General features: G+C 38.1%; 1 protein-coding gene across 7 annotated transcripts in view; it reads right to left on the bottom strand.

The window, feature by feature from the left end:
- The window catches only part of CDK14 (cyclin dependent kinase 14), a 307,407-nt gene that overhangs the window by 54,876 nt on the left and 232,353 nt on the right, over nucleotides 1-20,178 (bottom strand). For all 7 annotated transcript variants that reach the window (XM_048950388.1, XM_048950391.1, XM_048950389.1 and 4 more), the window contains 2 exons: nucleotides 18,837-18,976; nucleotides 14,563-14,709 (listed from right to left, as the gene is read on the bottom strand). In XM_048950388.1, coding sequence (XP_048806345.1) covers nucleotides 14,594-14,709; nucleotides 18,837-18,976 — 256 coding nt within the window. In that variant the 3' untranslated portion in view covers nucleotides 14,563-14,593. The remainder of the gene's footprint in view (nucleotides 1-14,562; nucleotides 14,710-18,836; nucleotides 18,977-20,178) is intronic.

The following is a 20,178-nucleotide window of genomic DNA, read 5'->3' as shown; positions in this document are numbered from 1 at the left end:
GGAAAGGCTGACAGCACTCTCTATTTAATTACTGAGTTTACATCTGCTGGAATTCTTTTGCCTTTCAGAAAGATTGGGACTTAAAGGATACCTATCCATCATAACTGCATGCAGTCTATATACAAAAGTGAATGACTACAAAGCTAAGTCTCTTCACATTCCAATCTCCCCCTTGGATGTGCACCAAGAGCAAAGAAATTTCTGGCTGTGTAAAGAATTCACAATGGGATCAGTGGGCATGCGTGTGTGTGTACGTCCGTGTGTTTTACGTGTTACAAATCCAGTCACTGTACCCAAAGTGGCAAACACGCTGCAATTCATTACTATGTGGCATTTTTTTCAGTGCCACATAGTAATGCTGCGACAAAATGGGTTGTGAACTCTGATGAACAAGGTAAGTATAATTTGTGATCTAAAAAATTCTATATTGTATGTTTCTGACCTTAGAAGTTAATAAAGAAAGAAATAAGGGAGAGAGGGGACAAAGCTTCAAGCAGACATGGAACAACTCATTTTACTTAAGTTCACAAATTAATAATTATGGTTTAACTTTTTAGTAGTATCCACTCACCTGCAGCACATAACCTTACACAGTGTTTGCTTTGAACTTCCAGACTATGTTATGATTTAATAAAAGTTGCCATTTTTTCTTCAAACACTGAAATGCAACCATTTTTTTGAAGAACACATCATAGTATTAAGACTAAAGTTACTTACATGTTTCTAAAATCCACTTTATTTCCCTTTATTTCTTGATCACAGCACATATATGGAGGGGTTGGTGTTGTGGCAGGCCTGTCTGCTACATTTTTTGCATTACCATGATCGCAATTCATAGTGGATTCACAACAGAAAGTCAGAATATCCAGTAAAGAGTATGTTTCTTTCACAGACATGAGCTGAAAAGTTTGTTGATTCCACCAAACACACACTAAACAAAGAAATTTTACAGACACACCTGGTGGCCCTCCTGCCTTTTTTTGGCCTTCAGTGCTTTAGGTGCTCTTGAATAGTGTATCTTCCTACATTCCTGAATTTTACATGTTATTCTCCCTCTTGTGTTTCTGTAAGGACTCATGCATTTAGACTAAGCTCTGTTTACTCTCTGCCTTTCACAGTAGCTCAGGAAAAGAGAATTAGATTTCTGAACCACTTTGTTCCAGTGAGACACATTTAAAACACCCACCTAAATCCCCAGGTGTGTTGCAGTTTCTCTATGCTGTATTTAAGATTCTCAGAGAGGAGGCAATGACTATGTCCCGCTGTGACTTACTGGTAACCTTCCTATTTTCAGTATCACACAAGCTGGTACAGTAGTTTCCCAGAAAGCCAAGAGGTTTGGAGGTGATTAAAGGAAGTGAGGAGTGCAGTCTACGTAAGACAGCTAATGCAGTATTTGGAAAATCAGAAATTCTCAGTTTTTAACTTCTCTGAGGAAATATGGCAAGGGTTAATGATCCCAAAATAATATCCCATTTTCTAAGTATCAAAATTAAGTCTTACACTTTAAGTTCCTGATCAAGGATTTTTACAGAGTCAGGTCAAGAAACTTCCTATGTGCTTTACTCCATGTCAACACTCGTACAAAAGGTTTAGTCATGTACGTTAACAGCCTTCTGGGAACTTTAATGTAGGTATTAAAAAAAAAAAAAAGGCAAAGTCTTAGGAAAAGATTTTGAGAGACATATTGGTTTACTTCAACCCACAAGTAATGCAGTTGGAAAAAAAAAACTACAAAGTGATTGATATCAAAGTCACAGAATAAAGGTTAAAAAAATAAAGGAAGGAAAGAAAAAGGACATGGCCAGATCCTATGTTCAAAATATGGATCGTTTTATACTGTCCTATTTAAGTTGGAACACAACATATAAAAACAAAAGTTGAAATGTTATTGATTGAACCAGGTTTCATCAACAACTGCTCACATTACAACAGAGCTGCTTAGATGACTTCAAGTCTCACTAGACTTTTCCAGAGCTCTCTATGCGTCCACCTCCCCCTAAAAAGACATAGGCAATTCATACAGTGTGTGTTTTTACACACAAGTACTGATAAAAGGAGCCACTGACGTGGAATACAGACTGTGTTGGAGCTCCTTTCTGGCTAAAAAGTGGTTCACAAAGATGAGTTAACTTCACCAAACGCATACTAGCAGGTGTGCAGAACTTTGGAGCAGAGATGTAGAGATGAAATGATGAGTATGTGATTTCCCATTACTGCTACTCTCTGATATTCCTTAAAGAGTCAAGGAACAAACCAGGATTCATTAAGGAGAGATAAGTCAGGATTTGAGCAAATATCAAAGAACTGCAGGAACGCTTTCCAGGTTAAGTTTGAAGGATAGTAGGCATTTACTAATTCCTTGCTTGCTACCATTCTTCATTTCTATAATAAAGCTCCTAGAAGCTAGGAAAACACTGAGTCAATAATGAAAATATAGAAGCCATCCAGTTTAAAAAAAAAGAAAAAAGAAGAAGAGGAAGAGGAAGAATTAAATGCCTTCTTCTGCTTCAGGCTACTTTCTTTTACTTACAAGAAAATATAGATTTGTGGGAAACATTAACTGTTGAACTCTATCTATGTACTTCTAATTCTGAATGATAACTTCCTTGGTCAGGAACATGGGACATGCACAGGTCACCAACACGCAGAACACACAATCCAGGGAAAAGTGATTATCTATACTTGCCTAATTTCCTGGCCAAAACATTCCTTTCCTTGTGCCCCAGCAGCTGCTGCCAGATGTAGACAGACACCGGCCTCTCAGATACATTTCAGGGTTAAAGTCTAGCAGATCTTCCCAGGTTTGTGTTTTTACTGGCCCTTGCCTTACCTTACTCCACTGAGCTAACATACTTGGAGATCTCCAGACAGCTCACCCTCCTTTCCTAATAGAAGTCTCATCGTCAAACTCCATTCAAATAATTTAAATGCACATCGCTTCCCCAGACAAAGCACCAGAGCAGATACTGAGTAACGAATACCTTCTGAACTTTTCTAACTAACTTCCAGTTTTTTTACTTAAATAGTAACTGGGCAAGTGCAGAACTACCCAAGGTGTGAAAAATTCTCCTAGGGGATCTGTATGGAGTATATTTTTACTCCAAAATTTTCCTCTCTGTATTGAACTTTGCAAAGGTCTGAGGCTGTGCATTCATTAGAGCAGACTGTGGCAGCCAATATTCACAGTGTGTTTCTTAAAGAAGGTTGCACTGAAAAGTTATCTGAAAGGTAAAGAATGCCTGTGCTTACTGTGCTTTATTAACTCTTTGTTTTGTCAAACTAGCAGAATGTTAATGCTAAGCTTTTTATATTAAATGCAAAACAGAAAACACTAATCTGTAAGTCTCTGTACAAATATTTTGATTAAGAAAGTCCTTTCAAAAAATCTGATTCTGATTCACATTAAGTAGAGAAAGGGAAATTCAACAGCCTGTGGTTACTCAATAAAACAAACCCTGGCTACTCCATTACTAACTGTAAATCTTTGATGGATGAAAGAAAATGAAAGCTGAAAAAAAATCATCAAGGATCAGAACACTAAGCAAACACTCCTCAGTATTCAGCCAAAGGACTGCATAAGCACGAGCTGCAAACTTCTGAAAGAAGTTCACATTTAATATATAAAAGACCACATTCCTCAAGAATAAGATACATAGTTAGAAAAAAAAGAAAAAAAAAAGATTGTTGGGGAGAACTTGCAGCCTTTAAATCTAATTTCCTCTGCCCATGATGTTATTGTTGTCTCTAAGTTAGTTTTGATAAGGGAGCCAGCTTTGCTCCCACTGAAGAACATGGCATCCTCCCGTTGTCTTTAGGAGGAGCACAGCTAGAATCAAAGCCTCTAAAAGATGCTCTGATAAAAAAACTCTGGAAGCTACCATGGCCCTGTCCTGCTTTTCACATTTCTGAAAAAAAAACTGGGGAAAAAAAATATACATAGTTCATTTCCATTGATATGAATTATGCCTCTTATACAGAAATATAGTGAAACAAATGAATGTTTAGCAACATTAATGACCATGAACTAGTTAAAGTGCGTGGAATGGAGAGTTTCCCTGCAATTTTATCATTACAGAATGTCTCAGATAAAGTATTTTGCAACACTGGTATTTATACAAGCATTCTTTTAGTCTCTAACAGACAGCAGAGCTTGCTGTCTTCATTTCAGATTAAATTTCAAACACCAAACCTAAATGCTTTATTTATTTTTAAATCCATACTTCATAGAAGTATGCACTCCTTCCTGGAAATGAAATTGTATCATGCAGCTGGAATTGGTTCCTGATTTTATGCAGTCTGATAAGGGTTAAGAAGGAGCTACATTATAATTCAACTTACAATAGAGACATGTCTCTTTACAACAACAGCTTGCTAAAAAAGCCACCAACACACCCAGAAAACAAAACACTGTCCCATGCTAATAATGAATGTGGCTCATATCTACCACGTTCCGTTAAATTGCTAAAATTACCCAGATAAACCATTGGAGAGTATGTTGGGTTTAATTAATAGAACATGACCTGATCATTTCCACACTCAGGAAGAAAGAAGTTTGCATTCTTTAAATCTGGAGCTCAACCTGGAGATTATGCTAAGTTGCTTCATTCATAGTCCACGCTCCTCCGCACATGTCAGGAGGACAGCATTTGTCCCCTCTAGTGATAAACAAATTATACATGAAATCAATTCCACTTCACAATAATTTTCCCTATTGGGTATTATCTTTCCTCCTCTGCTCCCTCCAGTTAAGCTTGCGTCCTGTAACTTGCTAATGAGCTGGGGGCTTTCTGTTCCAGGTGGCACCCCCTGCCTTGAAGTCATGACATTTCCCATTTCGAATGCTGCTGGCATTTTTCGACAGCTCCTGCTAACTAGCCTTTTTGACCTGCACTAAGAGGAACTCATCTGATCGAATCCTCTAACCTGCCAATCATTCCAGCAAATGATCTTCACAGTCACTCCCAAGGCAGGAGCGAGGGGAAGAGAGAGAAAGAGAGAGAAGGAGATGGATAGAGAGGGAGAAAGCAAGCACGAGCGCGATGCAGCAGGCAGGCAGGCAGCTCTGCAGCTACCTAATGAGAGTGCTTTAAGTCTCTGAGGCAGCTGAAACACTGAAAAACTGGGGGGAAAATTAGGGCAGAACTGAATGCCTGGTGCTGTAATTACTGATTTCTTTCTAGCCTGAAATCATTTTGAGAGCAGTACCTCCGAGATGTGCCATTTTATGAGGAACACAAGTTAATTTTCCATATAAATAGAAAACAGATATATTTTTCCCTGCCACCATCAATATGCAAACCTCATAATTCTGCTCTTCCAAATGGCATTCCTTACAGAATTAATTAGGAGCTGTAAGCTTGTTAAATGAGTGTCTTCACCTAGGGATGATTATGAATATTTTTTGTTGTTGATGTAAGCCATAAATAGCATTTCTAACCTAATTTAAATGCTGACAACATTTACACCTCTGTGTTTACAAGTGTCTGCACACAGACACATGAAACAACAAATACAGTATCTACATAGTTTAGTTGAGACTTTCTGGGCTGAAACCAAGCAGTCACAATAATGACTAACTTGTTTTGATTTTGTTCTTTTTATGATGTGACAGATAACTCTCTGTTGAAGCCTTCAAGAACACAAGGATAGATTTAATTGTGTAGACTTTCTTTGCCTACATACAGCTCGTTTTATTCTTAATCAAACTTAGCAGGCAGACCAAAAAATACCCAGATTTCAGTAGATGAGCAATACGCAAAGTGAAGTTGACAGATACTAAAAGCAAATGTGTAATATAAATTTCAAACAACAGCCTTTGTACAAAAAGGCTAATACTGTGACATCATGTGCTGCCACAGTATTCTACAGTGTCCATGTGGGAATGTACAGTGCACAGTTAGTAAGGACTAACTAACAAACATTAACTTCAAGAGAGTTATAGAAATGTCTGTACAGAACTAATGGCAAGGTATTAATGGCAGAAAATGATCACTCATAATTCCTAATTCAAAACACACATATGTTCCAAAACAACGTTATTTATTATAGTGTCACAAAGTAACAGAAATAGCCAATTTTGTCTCTGCTTCTTTAAATATTGGAAGATACAGTTTCAGACACATTCTTCCATATCATATTTCTATTGGAGATTTTAGAATTTTTTTTTTCCCATTGATTTGTTATATTGATTTAATAATAGAAACATGAGGAACACCTCCCTCATCCCCAGTGATGAGGCAGAATAGATTCATTTATTTTTATTAGTGGAGTTTTAAACTACTGCTGCTTTTTTAAGCCAGGTTCTTCCCACACCTAGGAGTATTGAGTGCACATATTTTGCACTGGTTGGTTTGATTTCTTTGTTTCATAGAGAAGCAGGCAACATAAACTACGCACTCAATATACATAAAGCTCTCTCTTCATGTAAAATATAAAAATTAGGGTTTGTTTTTTTGTTTTTTAGTTGCTTTTTTTTTTTTTTTTTTTTTTTTGACTGCTGAAAGTAATATGTTTTGTTACTTTTGAATGCTGCAAATTGTGCCTCAGAGGCAATGCCTCTCATTAGCTGTGCTGTCTCTCTGGGTTACAGATCGTGTGTCAGCACTGGAAGCCTCTGCTTTGTCTGGAAACCTCAGTTTCTCCCCTTCAGTGGTTCCACTTTTCCTCTTAGACAAAGCCTAACTGAGGAGTCACGTGATGAAATAATCCCGGAGGAGAGGTGACTGTCCATGGGAGAATAGGGACAGCTCAGAACTGCTTTTGCCTCCCTCCCAGTCATTGTCATTTATACATTGTCCTCTGTGTATTCAAACGTCATCCCAGGCTATCAGCCCACTTCAACTCAAACTGCCTTTCATGCCTAGACACTTCTTAAAGCATCAGTGGACCACAAAGCCTGTCTAGTAGGAATCATTTGCTATCCTAATATTAATAATACAATACAGTGCTCTTCTGGCATAGAGGTTCCACTTTCTGTGTCCTAAACAAAGCAGAAGACAGATGAACAGCATTGCAACTGAGCACATGCATTCATGCAAATATCACTGATATCTTTCCTACAGCTTTAGCAATTGTTAAATTAAAACCTCTACATAAAAATTATTTCAAAAGTGAATCTTCACAGTGCTGAAGGCAAATTACTGTGCATTAGAAAAGAACTAAAAATAGGCTCCAGACTATGCTATGGAACAAGAAAATATGGTATTCTCCCTCAACAAAAGTACATCTCTAATAGCAGTAATGTACCTTTTTCTTCTGCCAGCACTGTAGCTGATATGGTTATGAAACTCCATGACTTAAATAGATCATATCAGTAAGTAGCTAATAATTTCATGCAGAATAACATAGAATCACAGAATCACAGAATTGTAGGGGTTGGAAGGGACCTCCAGAGATCATTGAGTCCAACCCCCCTGCCAAAGCAGGTTCCCTACAGCAGGTTGCACAGGTCGGCATCCAGGCAGGTCTTGAACATCTCCAGAGAAGGAGACTCCACCACCTCCCTGGGCAGCCTGTTCCAGTGCTCCGTCACCTCACTGTAAAGAAGTTCTTGCACACATTTGTGTGGAACTTCCTATGCTGCAGTTTCTGGCCATTTCCCCTTGTCCTGTCTCCACTCACCACTGAAAAGAGTCCGGCCTCACCATTCTGCCCCCCACACCTTAGATATTTATAGACCTGGATCAGGTCCCCTCTCAGTCTTCTTTTCTCAAGGCTGAACAGACCCAGTTCACTCAGCCTTTCCTCATAGGAGAGATGCTCCAGGCCCTTCACCATCTTCGTAGCCCTCCGCTGGACTCTTTCCAAGAGATCCCTGTCTTTTTTGTACTGAACCAGGATCAACCTCTCCTGGCTATGGAGGTTGGAAATTCTTGTCCCACCAAATGCACTTGGTAACAGTAGAAATGGTGCTGCTTCTCTCTGTTCTGCTTCCTTTTTCTTCACCTTCCTTCAGCCCCAAAGAAACTTCCAGACTAACTCCCCGTCCAGAATACTACCTACGTTTCTGGAAATCCTGTTCATGCTCACTTATTTCCATGCATCAGCCTTCCCTCTCCTCAAATCCCTTTTACTCTCTTCCCACATGGCTCAGGACACTCATGAACAAAGCTCTTTTGCTCATTAGGTGATGCCAGATGGAGGCCAATCCTCTCAAACAAATGTTTCCCCCAGACACTTTCAGAGCTCCCTGACCATTCCATCACCACAACCCATATTCATCACTTATATTGTTAAGTGGTGCTTCTGGTTCAGGAACTTCAGGCACACGTGCTGATACTGTTATATCCTGCGTATAGGAAAGCTCCAGGCCCCAGTGCTCAGATGGCTGAGTGGGATTGCAGAAGGACTTCACTGATTCACTTTCCCCAATGCTATGCAGTAGAATACCCACACTCAGAATGGATTTTTTGTCAAGAAGAGAATGAATTTTTGCTTGCTTCCCCAGATTATGAAAGTGTATTTACATTGCCATAGCCAATGGAAGCTGTATGACCCAGTACTGATACAGTACTGACACAGGACATCACACCTATTTCCAGGTCCCACCAGCTGCATGATGGGATGGTGGGTCACCCTTCCCTGTGGCACACCACAGGTTCCTGGAGGACTTCTGTGTGGGCAGCTGCTCCATGTTCCAGCCTCACATGTGCTTAAGGGAGATGGGGGTTTGTATGACAGGGGCCTTGCATGGGCCAGCAATTTCCTCAGTTCTTTTCACCATCTGAGCAGATTTTACTGACGACAGTGGGATTTTCTTTATGGCTGAATAAAGGGCAAAATTCAGTCTGTAACTCTTATTTTACACTAATAAGAATGAGATAATAAATTCTTAGATATCAAGAGGAAAATGTAACCCAACGCCTGGAGTTTCTCCCTTGTGTGTTAAATTTAGGGCATATTCTATCAGTGTGGTGATTTTATTCTTTGATATTAAGTAAAGCACAGCTGGAACAGTCTCATAAAACCATTATGTTGTTAACATATGAAAATAATGGCATGAAAAGTATTAAACAGCCAAAATATGTCTTGGATTCTGGATCTTTCACAGCTTAACACTAATTTAACATTTTTTAAAATTGATGCTACAATTTCAGCTCTGTTTAGTACTATCATTACTGGACTCAAACCCAAATTACTTTCAGCTGCCCACCACAACTGCATCTTATTAGCCCTTTCATGAAAGTCAATTTATGTAAATCCAGTATTAGTTAAATAATTAAACTGACCCTCAGCATTCATGTATAGACGCTGTCTAGTACTAAAAGATGCAAGAGAAATTTAAACCTCCCATCTTCAGTACTTAGCACTCCATCTTTTTCAGCTGCAGCAGCACAATGACTGTATACATCTACTTGGATCTATTAAGAAAACAGTGCATTTAAAAATGAGACTGTTGACTGCTATGCTTCTAGGACTCAGCTTTTAGCTCCCAAGCCAGGCACAGAATTTCTAAATCTAGCAGCTCTAAAACATTAGTGTCTACTTTCAGCTTTTTACGGTGACAAAATGTGGCTGACACACAGTAACTTCCCGGGATTTCTCTTTCATGCAGACCTTCCTCCACAGTAATTACAGGGTTTTATCCCCTGAAGCTGGACAGACGAAGACTCAGAAGCACAGTATGCAGTGTTCCATGGTGATTCAGCAATGCTGGGATACCCAGGACAGAGTAAACATGGGGAAACAGTGAATTAGAATGACTTTTCGGTACTGACTGCAGACACATACACTGCTGGACTACAGCTTCCCCGCAGCTTGACTAGTGCAAAGCAGGCAACAACTGTGTTTCCACACAGCAATGCTAAAGAAGCACTCATACACAATTTGCAAAAGCAACACTGAAGTTTAAAAAGGGCCAAAAATAAAAAATGAAATTATTTGGATAGGGCTGAAATAGTCCCCTCCCCAGCTAGCAAGTAGAAAAAGGTAATTTTACGTAACAATTCTGGGCTTTGGAACGCTGCTAGTCAAAAGCAACCAAATCAAACAAGCTCTTCAGTAAGCAGCCCTTTTTGCCATTACACTGGTAACTGTCACCTATTCAGCTTTATTTTGTTTTACACGGCTGAGCTGACCCAAATGACAACATCGTCCCTTCCATTGGCTGGGCTTGTGTCAGTTGCCAGCTTAAATGTATGAGGAAGAAAGAATTCAGCATCCTGCAATTGAAATTCAGGATTGCTCGGATGCATGTGCGTGTGGTGAAGCAATACAAATAAAGACCACTTTTTGTTTTGCTCCAGTGAATTGTCAAAGTGATTTTGAAAGCCAGGGGATTTCATTATGGTAATACAGGTTAAATACTTTAAAAGCATATGGTGTTACCATCCTGAATGAAGCTGTCCCTGTGGCTCTGGGAGGCACACAATAGGTCAGGAGCACATCTCATGTCTCTGGTCAGCCAATGAGAACCAGGGATTATAAATCACCACGAGAAAACACTGCCTGCTATCTGGTACCAGGTAATGCCTTGTCTTTCCAATTACAATTTGACTCATCCTGCTCCAGAAAGGAACACTCTCTAGCCATGTATTCCACCAACGAAAAGAAAAAGCAGCTCTAGAGGTTCTTACGGTCCACTCTCATGTACTGATAAAACAATACATGTACAGATAGCTGAATGTTATATACAGTATATCTCAGTAGTATATGCAGAGGTGGGGAATGTTTCCACAGAGATGCTTTCTGATCACTGGGGAAAAAAAAGAAAAAGAAAAAAAAAAAGGCGGAAAACCTTCAGGCACAAAATAAAAATATAAAAATATAAAAATCTTTGGTGTTACCAAAAAGCTTTGAAGAAACTTGGATATGGTCAAAAGATTTCTTCCCTCTCTCTCTGGAATGCCCCGTCTAATTCACTGCTGACAGACTCTTTTGTGTAAAATAGAGCTCATTATTACATATTTACTAATTTTCTCCAACAGGAACCAGTCTGAAAATTGACCGCAGTAACTTCAAATGCCAGCTCTTTCCCCATGGTCACGGAATTCATGTGTTGTCTCTCTTCTGGAGTCCATGACAATGACAATTTAGTCCACAAAAACCCTATTACCTGTACAAGTCTGACATGCATTACTTTTCAGAAACATGTCTCAGGTCATCGCTATTTTAGGCAATTTTTTTTACTGCAGGCGGGCAACTGAAGCACTGCAATATTTTAAACAACAGAAATTCTCTGGGATGCACCAGTTTCTTCATCTTCTTTGAAGCTATTTCTGAGGACAGCAGATGAGCTCTAACACACGATGACAGAGCCATTTACAAAGTTGCTGCCTTTAGCTCCTCTCCCTCACCGATCTGCCAGAAATTGCTGCTTCCAAAGTTGGCAGATGCTGATGTTTGCTCATGCCTCAGCCTCTCCTGGGCAAAGCCCACCATCTTTGCTCTCTAAAACCTAAGGAAAGGTGGATTTAATTCAGTGGGTGTACTGTTAGGGCAGCAGCTTCTCGCAAGCATATGGAGAGCTCAGCAGGAGATGATAACTTCTTAAATTATCACAGCAAGATTTGGCACGGTTTGTTTGTTGGAGCTCTCTATTCTATCCCCTATTCTACCCTGACAAAGAAAATGAGGAACACTTGTACGAAAAGAAGAGACATAACAAACACAAAACTAGAATTTACTTCTGCACCAATGTGGTTTTAGCATTGATTGAAAATGGTCCCTTGTTTTTTTTGTTTTTCTTCATTGTTTGTTGTTCGTGTAATTTTTTTTTTTTTTTTTTTTTTTGCATGTGTTCTAATAAATAAATACACAAAATCCAGAACCACTCTCCCCACCTACACTTCAGAAGATTCAGTGATAACTGCCTACAAATATTTCTCTTCTACAGCTTCCTGATGAATACTGGAATGCTTCAACACATTTTCAGTGGAAATACATAGCTGCTATTTTGGGTGGGAACTAAAAAAATAAAATAGATTGTTCATACTCCAAAATTCAGATCTCTGCAAACAGGCAGGAACAGAGATCTTGTCCCTTTGACAAGGCCACTGCACACACTCTGCTGTGTTTCCATGCTCACCAGCAGTCTCACAGTTGGATACTGAGGCACACAGATATGTTTCCAAAAAAAGGCTCCTTTTTACACCACATGGTAAGGAATAGCTGCCTCAAGAGTGCAATCAGTTGGATCTATTTAAATGTCAGCTCTGGCAGGAGAAGAACCAAGCTCTCGAAGTACTTCTTTCTCTGTATCTGAAAGGATACTCTAGTGGTTAGCTTAGATGCCAACATGAGATTAAATAAATTCCACCTCTTCCATTAATTCCTTACCAGCTATCTATATGCAAAGTCCACTCAAGAAGATGAATAAAAACATGCATGTACTCGTCTTGTCCAAGAAGTGGGCTACAAGTATTTGGTTTCCTCTGTTTTTTTATAATTTGATCTATTTCCTTGCATAATTGGCATTTTTTAATTTTCCTTTAACTCTACTGGGTATTAAGTTATCCAGCACTCTTGCTGAGACAGTTCATTCTGTTTGCCTCCATCCTCACCTCACTTACTTCATGGCCCTGGGGAGCTACTGTCATCTTTTCACTTTTCATGCATCTTCTTGTTTCACTGAGCCTTATGAATGCTGACTTTAACAATATCTCACACTAAATATCCTACCAGCAACTATACATTTACAACAACTCTGCTCCTCTGCTAGAATAACTGGCTCAACTCCTACCTCATTCATTTCTCTGCTCTCTTTACTGATTGAACATTCCACTTGTCAGTTACTACTCTTCTACTTAAAGTCACAGCCACCTGCTATTCAGACTAAGGCTCCACCAGGCCTTCCTTTCACGTTATCAAGACTTCAGGCTGATTTATCCTAACTTGTTACTCTCTCCACACAGACTGATCTTTCCTCTTTCTTGCTAGTCTTATTCCTTTAGAGGTTTCTGCTCATCCTAACAGCTCCCCACCAACGTCCAGGTTCCAGGTCCATATTTCTTCTGCCTCCCCTGATATTCTAGTTTCATCTGAATGAGTTCAAGCCCATGTAAGACTTTTACTTTGTACTGTACACTCTTTCAGTATTATCTGATTTTCTCTATCTTATGGCTCAAGCTAAACAGTACAGTCAAGAACTGACTTTTTATTTCACTGTACACATCTACCACAATGTAGTCCCAAGCAGTGATGGAAAACTGTAATCAGTAATTACAAACCACTACTTAACATTTGTTACGTGCCCCCAGCTTTAATACAATGAAAGGTACTATTTTGTATTAAAGCTGTGGTTAAATAGCCACAACAGTACAGCAATGTATATCAAAGGTACACATGGCTCTCTCTGCTTGCAGATAACATTTTTAATCATGCATTTTGTATAAATGAAAACTCATTTGTTTGGAGGCAACAGAAAGAAGATTTTGTGCATTAGGAATAAGATTCTGTACATTAGCTTCCACACAAAGGATCTTTAGCACATGTGGGCACATTTGAAGTTTACTTTAGATGGATGATATGTCATGCTAGAGCAGACAAGGTTGAAGAAATGTCTGCAGGGACACACCCCTAGGAAAAAGTAGGGATTAGCTTGTCAATAAAGATGTAAACAGACTGCTCTGAGGCAGCCTCATTTCTGACATTAGAAAATCTTAAATGGTTTGCTGGCAAAGAGAACGTGCAAAATTGGGGCACGCTGTCAAGACCGGAATCACTTCTCAGTATTCAGCCATTGCTGTCTGCCAGGCAAACAGCCTTCATAACATTACAGAATAAAAAAAACCAAATAATTGCATGTGAATACCAACAGTAAAACAACGAAGGTAATTCATTAGGAAAAGTAACATCTGATACTGTAACAAGCAGAAATAGCAGAAGCTATTTGCAGATAACGAATATATGCCACATAAATATCAGTCTATGCCTTTGAATAGGTACAAGGGCAGCAGAAGAGTTACACAGCAATCGCTCTCTTACTTCAAGTCAGTAAGCAGCCTCTCTACACACCTACCCTTCTCTGTTCTGTTCTACTATTGGAATATCTGGAGCCAAATTACATACTGTTCCATCACCGAACAACTGTGATTAAAAAGATCGAGTATCAAATCCCCAATGGGTATCAAAGCTGTCCAAGAACAAAAACAAAGAACAAAGCCAAAAAAAAAAGTTCTAGCAGATTCCAGAGATACGAATCAAATTTATTAACGTCAACACTTCTGTCTCCATCAAGAACACCCTTCTGCTATCAAGTTTACCAGACCTACTAAAGGAACCATTCCTTTGTCCTTGCCCCAGATTTTAACAAGAGAATTGGTAAGAGCTATTTTATCTCTCCCCATCTTACCAGGGGGAATACCTCAATCCAAATTAAAGGCAATTCAATGTTTAATCTGCTGGCACTGAGTTCTGCGATGTTTTCAACCTGTCAGTCACACTGATCCTACCCACAAGGCCAAGAATTTACACTCATCATATTGACAGATGTATACTGCAGAAACAGATTATCTGCTTGAACACGTGCAATTTAAGAAACATACAGTTCAGTTTCATTGGTCTACCAAAATCTAAAATAAATTGTATTTTCAAAGACATACTTTCCAATAACCATCTTACCTGCATTATCTATTAAGAACTCATGTATTCTTCAGTGTTTGCTGTTTGATACACCTTTGCCATAACTATTGTTTTTCCCAAAGACTCTCATGCTTTCTCCGGTCTCTGCTTGCAATCTTACATTCGGTACAGTAAAAATAGAAGACACTGCAAAACAGAATGTCAGTTCAGTTTGATTTTTCTCTGAAAAGCAGTAATATAAAATAATTGGTTAATATCTATGCCAAACACAACACTGAATAAATAAATATGGCTTTTATGTATACCACCCAATTATGTAAGTAAGCACTGTAAAAACTGTGAATGGAGAGGAATGGCAAGCGCTATGATGGAAGCTGTCTGATGCCAACATTTTCTGTTACATATGCCTTTAAAAAAAGAATGCAACCATTTCCAAAGCGTGTATATGCTTGCTTACTTCTCCTTGCAATGCTTATAATTCATGTTTTCCACTTTAAATTTTCCTGACAATGCTTAAGGTTAATTATGAAGATGAAAAAAACCAGCAAATTTTTGTAATAATTTGACATCACATATACCACCTTCAAAATCTCTGCAAGCCAGTAGAAGTGAGCTATTTCATTAGACTTCGTTTTACTAACTGTTAAAGATAATTAGATTTGTTAAAAATATGCCAGAAATTCAGAAAGCCTTCACATAAGGCAAATCCTTTCTGCATGAGTTTGAAAAACCTTGAGGATTTCCACGTAACACCAGGCAACTAATTAGCAGCAGACACGACATTAATCACAGGGTCAGACTGCAAATGGTTAAGGACTCACACAGTGATGATGTGAAAACTCACTTTTACTTGGGATACCTCAAACTGCTGGGGAAAAATGACTGATTTTTGGTACCTTCCGAGAACAAATGTGCATACGAAAATATCGTTGGATAGCTGCCAGTGCACTGCTGCATGAGGAAATGTTAATGGACTGTTTGTTAAAAGAAGTAATCAGGGCCATAACAGTTACCTTTTTGTTTGTTTGTTTGCACTAAAGACTAGCACAGCTGTATTTCATGCATTTAAAAGATGAGGATATTTTGTAAGCAGGAGATCTTCCTGCTGTACCTTTGACATCTCAACTTGTATTTGATATGCTGCTTTCCTCAGTAGCATACATTACAAATGACAAATTCTATGCAAATAAATCAATATGAGCTTTCAGATATGAAAGCAGGAAAGGGGGAGGACTAAAATTACTTTTTTCAATAGAAAAGAGTAAGTAAACATATACAGTATGTACATAACAGGAGTTAATTTATAGATTACTGCTCATGTCTGAGATGAATGAGAACTGTGTTGCTTCATAAACTGTATGTAATCTCAGACAAGAATTTTTTAGCTGAATTGCAAAAGTCTTACATTTTAATGTAACATTTTTAAAACTGAATGTGATTAGATGACAGACAGCTCCTGTCTGAAAACCTAACTCCCAACTGAAATTGTGCCATGACTTGAAACCCCAAATCAACCCTTTTGGGAATTAAATTTGAAATAAATTTTGCAAGCACGTTTAAAATAAAGCACAAGATTAAAATGTTACCCTGTAAAATATTATCCAGAAGATAAATAACTAGTATTAAACCTCAAAAAGACAGAGGAACTTTTTTTTTTACATTTTTTTTTAGTTCCAAGGCACTGTACTTTTGTGAAATACTGTGGTTCTGAAGAAACAATATTTTCAGATGGAAAATCATACAACTGACTTCTTTTGTCTCTTCTGCTTCACCTGTGCGTCTTTCATTGGTTTTGGTCCTAAATCCCCAACTTTGCAATTCAGTATTGGAAGTAGACAACATTCTGTGATGGATACTATCATGCACATCCTTCTGCAGATTCTCAGGGCGCTCATGCCTCCATTTAATTAGCTATGAATAGCAAGTCTTTCTCAATGTAAAACATTAACCCAGAGAACCAGAATCACAAAAAGCGGCAATTTCTCTATACAGAAAACATTTTCCAAACTCTCCAAAGTATATCACTTCTTTGTTTTGTAAATATGTTTACAAGTATATCCAAGTCATATTAAATAGAAATGATTGTAGTATTTGATACTGGGATTGTCCTTTCTTGCATCTGGATTTATGCTTCATAATGATTATCTGCTAGGCACAGAAATAGTCTTTCTGTAACTCAAAATTTTACTGGAGGCATTTAGAAGAACCTTACTTTAAAATATAATGATTTTTCATCTTTATTCTCCCCCCTTCAAAAGGTTTCACTGCTCCTGATGTTTAACGTTATGCAAAGACGTGTTTCTGCCAATGAATATCGCCTTATGGTTATGCTTCTGCAAATAACCTGCTGTGAGCTGATAAAAGGATTAATGCAGCCAAAATTCTTAATCTGTGAAATTACAAATTAAATTCTCATATTAAAAATACCACCCTGAGGTATTTTTTGTGGTTTTAATTCCCCTCTGGTGTTCTGCATACATTGTGCTTGTTAATGACTAGGACAAGACTGTCTCTGTTGGCAGCCTGCTGCAGAGTGATAATGTGTAGGCATTTACTTCACTGATAGAACTGGATTTAACCACTGACTGATAAACTAAGTGGCAAGTGGGTAATAAGTCCATATTAACAAAAAAGTACTACTGCAGAATTCAGAATTCAAAATCCTGGCTAGACTAAATCACGCAGTCAGAAGGATTGAGATGTCACCAGTGAGGAGTGATTTTTGTTTTCCATTTAGAGGAAAAAGGATAAATGAACTGGCATTCTTGATGTTTCATTAGTTCTGAAGAAATGAATCTCTTTGCCTCAATTTCAGCAAAGGCAGACTTTCAGTGGTACCCTTAATTTACTCTGCATCTTGAATTTTCAGCTTATGAAGGGCCACAGCCAGAAAACTGAATGGAGTGGGCAGGGGGTTTTCATGGCAGAGGGGGGAGCTGGGAATTTTTTTGCAGAGCAAAGAGAAGATCTGTGACATAATCTATGCTGTACAAAAATCAGTGTTGTTCCGGTTCTACAAATGAGAGAGAGCTCTTCAGGGCAGAGTCAGGAGTAGGGCACTTAGAGTGCCAGTCACAGAACTAGCTCAACACATGTTGAGATATACACATATTACACATACTGAGAGTGGAGAAATAAAACTTTTGGAAGAGTTTTCTTATTGATACTGAAATAACAAAAATCTATTGAGGGTTAATATTCAGAAAGTAAACTCAATTTTCACAAGCTTCTATGTTAGCTATAATTAAGCACATGCACCACTGCTACATATCCAAGATTTTACCTTGAAGTTCTGGATTTAGATCTTTTGGTACTGGATGCATGTTTGAAAATAGCAACACATTGGAACAGGTTTCCCAGGGAGATTGTGGATGCCCCATCCCTGGAAGCATTCAAGGCCAGGCTGGATGTGGCTCTGGGCAGCCTGGTCTGGTGGCTGGCAACCCTGCACATAGCAGGGGGGTTGAAACTAGATGATCATTGTGGTCCTTTTCAACCCAGGCCATTCTATGATTCTAATGAAAGCATGCTCCTCTAAGTTAAATTAAAATAATTATTCGCATTCTCCTGTGAAACCTATTTATAATGCTAGAATCTTCTCAAACAAAAAATATAATGCACAATGATATTTTTCCATAGAATAAATAGTAGGGCACTTTTAACTCTCTGGACAAGAATTAAAGAGATAACTTTAAAATCAGCATACATGCTGATTTTTTCCAAGTCAATTAGAATGCGTTTTGTTTTATAAAAGACATAAAAAGATGCACGTAATAACTGAAAGCATTCTCAATTGGAAATATCATCCCCCATCTTCTACTTATACTGTTTAATTCAGCAAATTAACCAATTGTCTACTTTGTGTTTTTCAGACATCTCAATGCCAATTCCCTTCTTAAAGGTTACCGTTATAACAGAGAGAGATTCTGGATTTATATCCTGCGTGCTGCAGCTAGTTAAGAAGTACTGTATGTCAGAAAATGAAAAGCACTAAATATGTAAATTGTATTTTTCCTTTTGCTTTATGACAATTCAGATAATTCTCTTGGCTGTGCACATAATCAAATACAAAGATAGCTAGCCGCAGACTGCAGAGCAGAGATAGCAAAATAAATAAATAAATAAATAAATTCCATTTTTCCTGTGTCAAGCTAACTACAAGCTAACTATGTAGTTTCATGTATTCTGTGTGTGGATGTGCACATTCATGAATGTGTTCCACATGAGTGTTACCATACATACAAGTATAGACACATGCACCTGCATGAACTAATGTCTTTGCTTTTAATTGATTCAGAGGAGGTTATACTCACTATCAGTTAATTCCCATAGCCGAGGGGGCAGATCACTGAAATACTCATGGCTCAGTGCTGCCTGTGCTGACAATCTGTTCTTTGGGAAACACTGGAGTAGTTTGGAGGCTAGATCTTCCGCATGATTCACATAGCTCAGCCTGAAACACAAACAAGGAGGTTTTTCTGAAAAACAATCTCATTATGCTGTTTACTAATACCATCTGCAGTTGGCCCAGCTGAAACAAGCGTCTTACTAGCCAGTATAAAACAAAGTCTGTTTGGAAGCACTGCAGGGATACACATTCCTTTGGTTTGGGAGTCAGTGAATTATTTATGGATCAATAGTGGAAAATTTATACACATTTTTCATATACAGAGCATATAATGTGCCATATCACACATGCCCTACCTAGGACACTGAAGGATCGTGAACAGAAGCATCTTGAAAGCAACTGTTCTGATTTTTTCATTTGCATTTTATTTGAACATAATGACAGGCTGAGGCTTTACGGCACTCGAGACAAATGGTTATTTCTATCTAAAAACCTGAAATCCAAGCTTAAAATCATAATTATTTATAAAACTTTGTAAATATCAGAGTTTAAAATCCAATGATAACTAACATGAACATATGCATCATGATTTTCATCTATTCTCATAGCAGGAGGCTGACTTCATTAGGTGTTAATGCAAGGCAAACATTACATTGTAAGTGAATTATCTTTTGTAAACTATGTAGGGAATTTGAGGAAAACTCATTATTTTACCAGGAGTTATATCCTTGTGGTATAATATGAAAATATAAGTTAAAAATAATAGATTCTGAGTGGAGAGAGTACAATGGAGATGATCAGGATGTAGCTTTGGTCTAGAATAATACAGCCACCCTCCATTTCCAAAGCCAACTAATTTTTTATAATACACAGTTCAAAAACAGGTGGTGAATCAGTATACATCATGCTACTACTGCTATTAGTAGGTAAATAATAAATACTATACTATATAAATAAATACTATAAATTGCTCATTACAGGTTTCTTGTCTGGTAAAAATGTCAAGATATATTATAGACTTCCTGTTTATTAGGAAGTCTGTACTTATTCTTAATAAATTGGTATAGACCGATTTATTAAGAATAGGTATTAGTTTACTAATACAGAAATGGCAGACTGCAGTCCAAAATACTGCAGTAATTGAAAAGGATAGTGTTGGTGTGCTCTAAAATCAATAAACCAACAGCATGCTTCATACAAATTCCTCTTGTTCAGCTCAAGATGGCTTTGAGGGACACCATTCAGAGAACATGGATAAAACACAGGTTTTTTTTTCTATTGTCCCTGTCTATCTGGTCTTGAAGAAC

This window comes from Lagopus muta, chromosome 7, assembly GCF_023343835.1.
Source record: "Lagopus muta isolate bLagMut1 chromosome 7, bLagMut1 primary, whole genome shotgun sequence".
Lineage (NCBI taxonomy): Eukaryota > Metazoa > Chordata > Aves > Galliformes > Phasianidae > Lagopus > Lagopus muta.
Note: the sequence above shows the minus strand (reverse complement) of the source record. Positions and strands in the feature narration are given on the sequence as shown.